Below are 12,100 nucleotides of genomic sequence, written 5' to 3'. Positions count from 1 at the left end.
CTTGTGATTAAGTGATACAAAAGAGGCATATACATAGTTTGTAAAAACATATAAATAAGGAAGGAGGATGATAACCTAGAGTAAGAGACAGGGGAGGTGTCCCTGAGGAAATGAATTGAATTGATCTTTGAAGGATGACTGGGCATTAACTAGGCTAAAAAGGTTGATAGAAGGGCATCCTAGATAGAGGACATGGCACGTATGAAGGACCTGTATGGGAAGGAGCATAACATGTTTGAGAATGCAAAAGGTTAGAGTGATAAGAAATGAGGCTTGAAGAAAGGGCAAGGACCATATTATGTGGGACTTCGTAGGTCACAGTGGTTTTTCATCTTTGTCCTAAAGGCTGTAGAAAGTTATTAAACAGTTTAAACAGGATTATGACAGTATTTCATTGAATCTAAAACTGCAGTTGTGTGATGCATTCTAATTTCAGATATGTGAAAAATGGTATTTCTAAAGATTATGTAGGCATACCTTAAAATTGATTTAATTGGCACTAAAAAATTCTGGCTGTATATGGCAAAAATGGAATAACAGATTGTATAAGGGTAAGATTAGGTTTGGGAAACAACTTAGTAGGTTATTGCAGGAATTCAGAAGAGATCATGATGGCTTGAAATAGGATAGTGGTGGTAGAGAAAACATAAGTAAATTACTTTGAGTAAGTTTCAGCAGAAAATTTACCCAAGCCTTGTGTACTTTAAAACATTATTGAAAACTTGGAAATACAGATGTGATAAACAGTCTTGAGATTTTAAATATAATTAAAATTTAAGGAAAATAGACTGATTTGTGCTAGTGTCTTTCACATATAGTAACAATTTCTATCCAGAGTTACGTATCAGTTGAGAGAAAACATCTCACAGTTGAAGGTTCAGTATGTCTTTTAAACTATGTAAGAATTTTGTGAAAGCCCTCTACAGAAAATTAGTCAGACTTAAGTTTAACTTCCTAATTGTACAACAGTGACTATATTTACATAATTTATATTTAAGCTATTACTTTTTTTTTAATGTTTATTTTTGAGAGAGAGAGAGTGTGAGTGGGGGAGGACCAGAGAGAGAGGGAGACACAGAATCCAAAGCAGGCTCCAGGCTGTGAGCTGCCAGCACAGAGCCAGACGCAGGGCTCAAACTCACGAACTGTGAGATCATGACCTGAGCCGAAGTCAGACGCTTAACCAACTGAGCCACCCAGGTACCCCAAGCTATTACTCTTAAGTAGTACACTCCCTTATCCTGTATAATGTATGTTCCAAATTTCAGCTAAAATGGTCTAGTGTAAGTAGTTTCCAGCAGTTATAAACTATGGGTGAATAAACAAATTTAAATAAGATATAAGTTTAGATCTCATAGTTCACTGTTATTAAAGTTTGAATCTCCTCACCTCCAATCTATATCCTACGTTTCCAATGTTTACTTTTTATAGATTCTTGTGGTCTTAAGCATTTCAAGTGTTACATGACCAGAACTGTGGGGACTTTCATGCCTGTGATCTCTTTTAATCCTTAGAGTATCGTGCTGATATTGGTTCTTCTTACATGCCTAACTCTAGCTTGTGCACACTTGTGCACACAGAACTGGGTCTTTTGTGATATGCTCTCAGTATACCCGGTTTTTTCCTCTTTATCATACTGAATAAAAGTAATGCCTGTGCCTCTTACAGTGTAAAGTCTAGAGAGCAGGAACCTTGTCTCTGATGCTCATCATATCCTGTTGTCTGATGACAGGGTACTCAAATATTTGTTAAAATCAAGCAAACGTTTATGAAGATACACTATAATTGCTAAAAACTAAAATGGAGGTTGCATGCTACAGAAGGTAAGAATATTTATCAAGACAGTCAAGAAGGTAGACTATATATTGGGGTGTCTAGGTGGCTTAAGCATCCAACTCTTGATTTTGGCTCAGGTCATAATCTCATGGTTTGTAAGTTTGAGCCCTACATTGGATTCTGTGCTGACAGCGTGGAGCCTGCTTGGGATTCTATCTCTTCCTCTCTCTCTGCTCCTCTCCCGCTTACGCATGCACTCTCTCTCTTTCACAATAAATAAACATTTAAAAAGAAAGTATACTATATGTTAAAATAAATAATGTCAGTTTTAGGTAGAAATCATAATTCATTTGGCTCATGTGTACTATCTTTTTTTTTTTTTTAATGTTTTATTTTTGAGAGAGAGAGAGAGAGAGGGAGGCACAGAATCCAAAGCAGGCTCCACGTTCTGAGCTGTCAACACAGAGCCCAACACGGGGCTCGAACCCACAAACTGTGAGAGATCATGACCTGAGCCAAAGTTGGGTGTTTAACTGACTGAGCCACCCAGACACCCTGTCATGTGATTACTGTCTTGTAATTGTATTCAGACTGAATTAACTTCATAGTTTCTTTAAAATAAGTTTTCTACGTGTAAGCAATCAAGGGGTTTTTTTTCTTTCTGTATAAATTTTCCTTAAATGAGGAATATTTAGGAATGAATGTATGGTAAGGAAGATTTTTAAAAAACATTGGGAAGTTCTGTTATAGATCAATAAATAGAAAATAAAACCAGCTGAAAACTCTTCCCACTGTAAAACATTAGATATTTTGAAAATTTTGATCAAAAGCACAATAAAAACCTGTCCTTTTAAGTGCATAACTAAGCTCGTAGGAATGTAAGGATGATCTCCCAAGATCTAAAAACTAAGAAGAAACAAAAAAGCAGAGTGGGAGAAGTGTGAACTGACACTAGGACTTTTCTGAGACAGTTGCCAGTCTCATTAATAACTAAGGTATGGTTTTACCATCTATCTAATGATAGATGAAGTCTCAAGCCCAAGCAGGTAGTGGAACTGAGATGCAATAAAGTTGTTCCTTGAAGAGCTACACCTTTAATGAAAATATGGACTAGAGAAAAATTAAGTTTCTGAGACATGGAAAACAGAAGGTTCTCCAGGTCAGGTGAAAAAAAGTTTACCCTGAAAATTTATAAACAAGGACATGTATTGACACACATAATAAGATTTGAGTTTGAACTGATTGCATGGAGTTAATGGCCAAGACTAGTAATATTCCTAGGACATTAGGCCTAAACAAACTCTGAACTGATCCACCGATTTACCGGGATACATCCACAACTGAGCATATTCCAAAATACAAATCACAGTTTAAAGTAACCATTTTATGGGCGCCTGGATGGCTCAGTCGGTTAAGCATCTGACTTCGGCTCAGGTCATGATCTCGCAGTTTGTGAGTTTGCACCCCGCGTCGGGCTCTGTGCTGACAACTCAGAGCCTGGAGCCTGCTTCGGATTCCGTGTCTCCTCCTCTCTCTGTCCCTCCCATGCTCATGCTCTGTCTCTCTCTGTCTCTCAATAATAAATAAACGTTAAAAAAAAAAAAGTTAAAGTAACCATTTTATTCAATATTGTAAGTCACATGAAGAAACAAACCACCACAAGTGAACCAAAAAACAAGAGGCAAAATCAGAGCCCCAGTAACTCAGATAAAAGTGTAATTGAACTGAGCCTTTAAATTATTTTAAAGAATTAAAGGACTAAAAACGGAAATGACAAAAAAACATCAAGTTAGTGTTGGAGTGGGTAGTGAATGACTGATTTAATAAAGACACAAAAAGAGATTCAATAAATCAAAATGCATTACAGTTAAAAACTAAATGACAAGTGCTACTACTTTCCTCAGTCATCTGGTTTTATATACTTTGACTTTGTCCTTTCACTCACTGTCTGTTCTCTAGAAAAGGAACATTTTAGGAGGATAACCCAGGATCTCTGCTGCCATGGACCTGAGTCTCAGTGGACAGGGTATGACTTGTGGATGATTGCAGCCTTTGGTTGAGAGTGGGAATAGAAGTGATTAAGGACTGTGAAAGGGGGATTTTATGGAACTTTGAGAGAGGTCAAGCTTGCAGTGATAATTTAGAGATGGAACAGAAGGAAGGTCTGCAGAAGGTGCTGGGAAAACTTACAGGTTCATGAAGCAGGGAATGAGAATGAAGGTTGTAGAGGTTCATTGCAAATTCAGCTGCCAGTTATCATGTCTCATTCAAAACTCCATGTGTTAGGGTTACCACTGAGTGGGAAGGGACAAATCCTACCCCCAGGCATTGGGCCTGGTGAAGTGGCAGCAGAATTCCTTTTCCACTGAAACTATTAAGTGCCTAGCCTTCTTGTTCTTCTTTTTTCTCTCCTAGCTTTGTTTATGATGCTAATGAGGAGAGTAGGGACTGGAGTGGTGGCTTGAGTACTTCAGGTGACAGATTGACAACTTTGTTTTATTTTCTTTATGGATGTTCAAATATGTGCCTCTCTTACCTATATACCTAGCCCTCTAAGACTTGTATGGTTAGTTGGAAGTGTTCATATTTTTTGTGTTCATTCATCACTTATTTCTGGATCAGGGACTGAGACCTTGCCACATGTCTTTTGTATCCCTTGCTCCTTTGGACTTTAAAGTTTGATTAAACAAATTTTTAGGAGGTAATAACCAGTTTAGATCTAGTAGTAGCTTAGGAGTGACTTAGTGAGCAAGATCTCAGAACATTGTCCAGAAGATAAAGAAATGGAAAATGAGAGAGAAGTTAAAAGATAGGAAGAATGGAGTAGGTTACACACAAAAACACAGACACACAGCACATACAAACACATACATAAATCTTAGAAGAGAAAGGAATAGGAGAAGGCAATATTCAAAGAGATAATAGATGATAATTTTCCTGACTTGAAGACAAATACTTGAAACTTGTGGCTTAAAAGCACACTCAGCGCCATTATATATACATAAAACTAGATGCCTGGTAGTGGAAGTACAGAACACAATTAAAAAAAAAAAAGTCTTGGGGCACCTGGGTGGCTCAGTTGGTTAAGCATCTGAATTCGGCTCAGGTCATGATCTCACAGTTTGTGGGTTCAAGCCCCACAACAGGTTCTGTGCTGATAGCTCAGAGCCTGGAGCTGCTTCGGATTCTGTGTCTCCCTCTCCCTCTACCCCTCCCTGCTTACACTCTGTCTCTCTCTCTCTCAAAAATAAATAAATATTAAAAAAAATTTTTTTAAGGCTTTAGAGCAACTAGAGAGAAAATACAGATAAATTTACGAAGGAGGACATTTATACTGACAGCTGTAGTAGACAACAGAACACCGCAAAACAGTATCTTGAAAATGCTGAAAGAATAATAAGCCAACCTAGAATCCTACACCCATCTAAATTATCATTCAAGAGTCGTGATGGAATAAACATTTCAAACAAATTAAGATTACACCACTATTGGAATGTTTACTGAAAGAATTGTGAAAAATGTATTTCCCAAAAGAAGAAAAATAAGCCCAGATAAGGGAATAAGGAGCAAAATGGAAAGATGAATAAAAAGATATGTGAGTATATATAAGTAAACATATACTGTTTAAATAGTAATTATAATGTTGTCTTAAAGAGTAGTAGGATAGTAGGGAACTAAAGTATTAGGCAAAAATAATATATAAGATAATTGATATCAGAGGAGTGATGAGAATAGTACTTTCTATGGTATATAAATGTACAATAAAAATTTTTTTAATTAATATATACTACTTGGGAAAAAGAGTTGTTGGGAGAGCAGATTATCTGTACAATCTCCATGTCGTTACAAGTTCTATGCCTTTAATTAAAATTCTTGATAATATCCTGATATTTTAGGTGGTTTATGCTGTAATTTCTATATTATAAAAATAAAAGTCTTATTAGAAAAAAATAGCTAAGATAATTTAGAAAATAAAATTGAGGAAGGTGTTATAGGAAGTGGTTCTACCAAGAATGAATTATTATTTTTTATTTTTTTTATTTTTTTTAAAAAATGAATTATTTTAAAACTATAACAAGAAAGCGTGATATTAGTGCAGAATAGACAGACCATTGTAATAGAATATAGAATCCAGAAATAGAATTACACTTATATGGAAAGGATGGATTGTTCATCCAATAGTATTGAGTTATTGGTTAATATAGAAAAAAACAGCCAGTCCTTCTTTTATCCAACCAAATAAATTACTCAACAAATAAATTCCTAAGTGTGGCAAACAAAACAAATTTATATTTTAAAAAGGAAAAACATATGGCCTCAGTGTCTAGAAGAATTACTTGAAGACATAAAGCCCACCTACCACAAAGTAAAAGATAAATTGAACTATAGTCAAATACAAACATTGAAATCAAAAGACTTCATAAGCAAGGTGGAGATACGAAACACAAATTGAGAAAACATATCTGTAACATAAAATTAATAGAGAATTAGTATCCAAATTTATATTGAGAACTTATACAAAGAAGGAAAGCAACAAATGAGATGATTGGACATCTCACAGAAGAAGAATATGAAGTAGCCTGCAAAGAAACAAAAAGTTTTTCTCACTTATTTTTGACTCTCAAAATGTAAACTAAACAATAGGATGTGAGTTTATACCCATCAAATTGATTAATGTCTGATAATACCAATTGCTGGTGACCTTGTGCAGCAGAAACCTTCATACAATGCTATTAAGAGAGTATATTTGGTACAGTCCCCTTGAAAAACAATTTGTTGATACCTATGAAAATTGAAGGTGCATATTTCTTATGATTAATTCTAAACATATATCCTAATAGTATTTTTTTTTTTTTGTGCCTCAGATCTCTTTTGAAAGCTAGAATAATGTTTTAAGTCTGTATAATAAAATACATAGGATTAAAATGGAAACTGATTATACTGAAATAGTTACAAAAATTTTTAAATATGTGATGTAGTATGCATTATTAGTGCATACTAATAAGAGCAACTGAAAGATCTAATAGCTGTCAATTTCAAAGTAATTTGATTGATGTAAATGGTATTTTGAGATAATCTATAACCACTGTTACATGATATCAAAATATCTAGGGCTATTGGTGACAAAAATCACAAGGATTGCTGAGTGCTCTCAGGTATATATATTCATAATTGATGTATGGGCTTATTTCTGGACTGTCAACACTATTCCTTTGGTCTATACATCTGTCCTTATGCCAGTACCACACTTTTTTGATTGCTGTAGCTTTGTAATAAGTTAAGAACCTGTGTCCTAGACACACACTTTAATGTATGTCCAGGGAGATTAATACTGTAACACCACTGCAGTATTGAGTAGCAAAAAATGGGGAAGAGTCTAAAGATTAATCAATAGGAGATTATATAAATTGTGATATATTTAGATAGTGAGTAACTGTAACAGTGATAATGAACAAAGCCAAGTTACAATAATATGGTAGATCTCTTGTAGTCTCCTTGTGTATCATCCCGGGTGATCTCAATACTGAATGAAAACAAGCTTTCAAAGAAAACATACTCTGTAACATCATTTTATGAAATTTTAACATTTTAACACAAAGTGTAAATACCCATTTGGGAATGGTATGTCCAAATTCAGGCTAGTGGTTATTAAAGGGTAAGGAATAGTGACGGGGGAAGGACAATCTAGTTACATAGGAGACTTTAATTATATCTAGAATGTTTATTTATGTGATGGACACATTATTGTATGCCTGGAATATTTTGTTAAAATATGTATTGCATGTTTTGATAGAATATTAATATGGCAGAGATAGTTTCAGTTTTAATATATAGAATAATTCAGAGTTTGTTTATTTGGGATTTTGTCAAGGGAAGATCAACAAATTGTTTTTCCCTAGTTCATCTCAGAGAAGTGAATTAACTTACATAGTGCCAGGTGCTTTAAATGTGATAAAGCATACCTAGTAGATTAATATATTCATAAAGAAAATTCTGATCAAAGCAAAGACAGAACTAGAATTTATATTTAGATCTTTTTACCTCCAAAATCTCATACCATATTGTTAAGTTGCATATCTAGCAATAAATGACTTATTTTAGAAGTGGGAAGTTAACTGCACCTACAAAATGAGACCATCTCTGAGGCATACATTAACAATAAAGATGCTGAAGTAATCTCAAGCATGACATTATAATCTAGTTTTCTTAAAGATACTTTAGCCTATTGTCATACTGCTGAAAGGCTAAAGAAATTATTGGTCTTTAGCAACTGTAGTGTTCCTGTTTGAAACAGTATCGATCATCATAATTTAGTACACATTTAGCATTTAAAATTATTTTTGTGTGTTTTTCTATTTGAACTATTTTATTTTTATCCAAGTATAATTAACATAGTGCTATATTAGTTTCGGGTATGCTGTATGATTCAACAATTATACCTTTCTCAGTACTCATCATGATAGTGTACTCCTAACAGCATTTAAATTTAACTGTGTGACTTCGTGTTTTGTTATTTTAAACCACGTTCTGTTCTGGTTCTTGATTTTAGGATCGAAAATTAACAAAGTCTGAGAGGCAGAGATTTAAAGAAGAGGCAGAAATGTTAAAGGGCCTTCAGCATCCCAATATTGTTCGATTCTATGATTCCTGGGAGTCCACAGTAAAAGGGAAGAAGTGCATTGTTTTGGTGACTGAACTAATGACATCTGGAACACTTAAAACGTAAGTCTATCAATATTATCAAAATTGACCAAGAAGTACGAAAGAACTTGAATTTTCCTATTTTATCAGTCCTGCTTTTTGTCACCCAGTGTACCATGGAGGGAACAATCCTTCCAACTGTTATTAGCACATTTTCTTGCCCACAAAGTCCTCTGGTGTATAAAATGATTTGATAATTATTCAGTAGTAATATTAAAATGAGAAGTTATTACAGAATAAACCTAGTTATTTTAAACCCTGTTGATTTGGGGTTCTAAAATTGAATGGCTAAGGGATTGCGAAATCAAATGGCAAGGTAGCCCTCTAGTGGTTAAAATGAGGTTGAAGCTTATTGAGAGGACTTCTCCATTTATTTTTATCACCTTGTACAGTTTTTGCTGCATATCTGCAACTATTATGTCAAATGCAAATTGTGCTGTAGCAGTTATCACTAGTTTCATTTGTTATAGTATTAGAAATTAATGCCCAAACAGCTAGACTCATCATTTCTTTCAGGAAAACAGGTCAAATGCAGAAATTTCTTGTTCCCTATTACAGAGTTTTAAAGAGTTGGAGTTTAGCCTTTGGGAATCACAGGTGTTTTCCTCACTCAGAGAGGAAAGTACAAACGACCCTTGAACAGCATGGAAATTAGGGGTACTCACCCTCCATGTAGTTGAAAATCTGAGTATAACTTTTGAATCCTCCAAACAATTACTTAATGGCCTACTGTTCCAGCCTACTGGAAGCCTTACTGATAACATAAACAGTTGATTAACACATATTCGTATATGATATGTATTATTTACTATATTCTTTTTTTTTTTATGTTTATTTTTGAGAGAGAGCACAAGCAGGGGAGGGGCAGAGAGAGAAGGGGACAGAGGATCCAAAGTGGGCTCCATGCTGACAGCCCAGTGTGGGGCTCGAACTCATGAACTGTGAAATTGTGACCTGAACCGAAGTCAGACGCTTAACCAACTGAGCCACCCAAGCACCCCTTATTTACTGTATTCTTATAATAAAATAAGCTAGAGAAAATAAAATTATGAGAAAATACATTTACAGTGCTATACTGTAAAAATCTGCATATAAGTAGACCTGCAATGTTCAAACCTATATTATTCAAGGGTAAACTGTAGTATAAATTATATGGTTTAAATTTTTTTATTGTGAAGGAATTGGATTTTTTTTAAGTGTCTTTTTTTGTTTGTTTGTTTAAGTTTATTTATCTTGAGAGAGAGGGAGAGAGGGAGAGCAAGCCAGGGAGGGGCAGAGAGAGAGAATCCCAAGCAAGCTCCATGCTGTCAGCATGCTGTCAGTGCACAGAGCCCGAAGTGGGGCTCAAACTCATAAACCATGAGATCATGACCTGAGCTGAAACTAAGAGTTGGACGCTTAACTGACTGAGCCACCCAGGTGCCCCAGATACAGATTTTTTTTAATTGTCTCTTTAGTATGTATTAATTTCTGACTACTTTTCTTTAGTTAATACTACTGAGCTGATTCATCACAGGTCTTTGAAACATAGTTTTATATTTTCTGAATGTAGTCACTTGCATGTGTTCTTGGATGCTTAAGATTAACACATTGAAAAGCCAACAAATTATTTCCCCCTAGCAAATTCTAGTTTCCACACCCAGCTTCTCAAGTATTTATGGCAACATCTTTACCCTAGTCATCCAAGCTTCTTGTTATCCAGATGTCTTTTTCTTTCACTAGACTGTGCTCCCTAGCACTATGCTTTAAACTTGGTAAGTATTTGAATGAATTGAGGGAAATTGTGTGGTAGTAGTAGTTTGTGTGTATATCTTCATCTTGAGATTCTTTTCACCAGTTTGGACATATTAATGGACTGTCAGTAGTCTGTCAGGCATACCCTACAGGAGTACTCTATAACAGTTTATTTGTTTTAAAAAGTTTATTGAAAGGCTTTGGGTAACATAGACTAAGCTTCTTTGGAATTCCACCCCCCCCACCACCATCAACAAACTAAAATGTGGAATATAATAAAAGCTTTTTCAGTACATACCCAAGTTTTTAAAGAAAGAAAGAGTGACCTCCAGATGAAAGGACAAGTGGAGGTAACTAAAGACCTAAACAGTAACCAATGTTTTGGCAGTCTGTTGGGTTTTCACATCATATATAGGGCTTGAGGTTTGGATACTAAGAGTTTTATTGTCCATGCCAGGACAAAAGGCCTTAGAACTCAGTAGAGAGGGGAACTTGAACTTAGCTTGTGTCAAAAACCTGAATTATTAATAAAAAGGGAGAACTCTTCACCCCAGCCAGTGAAAGCTACAAGGAATTTTGCCCCTCTGCCCAGCACTTAGGATAAGAGGGGGAGTCCCTATGAAAAAAACCAGAAATCTCAGTTTAGGTCATGTGTAGATGGCTCTATAATATAAATGTAGACTACCAGCTTGGTGCAGGGATCACAAATCAAGGAATGAAGATTCTAATTGGTCCAGAATCCAATGAAAACTCCGAGGGACATTTTCAGCATTTCATTGGTCATTATGTACGTGGATAAAACAGCCCCCAGTGAAGGTGACCTCACAAATTACAAATCACACACAGTAATATGATGATCAGATACAACTGGAAAATAACATTGGAATTAAAGATGCTATTGACAACTCTGAAAGTGAATACAAAATAAGCTTATAAGTACAAAAAGATGTCACTAAAGGTATATGTAAGTATATACAAGTAAATAAAGTGATAAAAGGAGAGAAACCATAATGATTAGAAACCATAGTGAAGGAATATAACTACATCAAAAAAGTTCAAGCAGGGGCACCTGGTTGGCTCTGTCAGTAGAGCACGCAACTCTTAATCTCTTGGGATTATGAATTTGAGTCCCATGTTGGGCATAGAGATTACTTTAAAAAAAGAAAGAAAAGAAAGCTCAGGCATAATTAGAAAAGATCCAAAGACTTCTAGAAATAAGAATAAATCATTGGAATGCCTGGGTAGCTTAGTTGGTTGAGTGTCCAGCTCTTGAATTCAGCCCAGGTTATGATCTCATACTTCATGGGTTCGAGCCCTGTGTCAGGCTCTGTGCTGACAGCACAGAGGCTGCTTGGGGTTCTCTTTTTTTTAAGTTTATTCATTTAGTTTTGGGGGGGGGGGGAGAATGAGCAGGGGAGGAGCAGAGAGAGCAGGAGAGAGAGAATATCCCAAGCAGGCTCACGCTCCACTGTGAGCCTGATGCACTGCTTGATCCCAAGACCCTGGGATCATGGCCTGAGCCAAAATCAAGAGTTGGATGCTTAACCAACTGAGCCATCCAGGCGCGCCCCCCCATCTTAATCATTTTTAAATGTACAGTTCAGTAATGTTAAGTACATTCACATTGCTGTGCAGCCATTCTCCAGCACTCTTCAAACCTGCAAAACTAAAACCCATTAACATGATTACCCATTACCCATTACTCCAGCCCTTGGCAACCACTGACTGCTTTCTGTCTCTGGTTTTATCTGATCAAGATATTTCATATAAATGGAATCATAAAATAATGGGGTCTTTTGTGTTTGGCTTCTTTAACTTAGCATAATGTTTTCAAGGTTCGTGATGTAGCATGTATCAGTATTTTATTCCTTTTTATGACTACATAACA

General features: G+C 35.6%; 1 protein-coding gene across 15 annotated transcripts in view; it reads left to right on the top strand.

The window, feature by feature from the left end:
- Positions 1-12,100, top strand: part of WNK1 (WNK lysine deficient protein kinase 1) — a 160,482-nt gene that overhangs the window by 62,748 nt on the left and 85,634 nt on the right. For all 15 annotated transcript variants that reach the window (XM_027073991.2, XM_053225658.1, XM_027073990.2 and 12 more), the window contains exon 2: positions 8,327-8,499. In XM_027073991.2, the coding sequence (XP_026929792.1) occupies positions 8,327-8,499 (173 nt within the window). The remainder of the gene's footprint in view (positions 1-8,326; positions 8,500-12,100) is intronic.

Source organism: Acinonyx jubatus, chromosome B4 (assembly GCF_027475565.1).
Source record: "Acinonyx jubatus isolate Ajub_Pintada_27869175 chromosome B4, VMU_Ajub_asm_v1.0, whole genome shotgun sequence".
Taxonomy (NCBI): Eukaryota; Metazoa; Chordata; class Mammalia; order Carnivora; family Felidae; genus Acinonyx; species Acinonyx jubatus.
The sequence above is the reverse complement of the archived record's forward strand: the minus strand, read 5'-3'. Positions and strand labels throughout refer to the sequence as shown.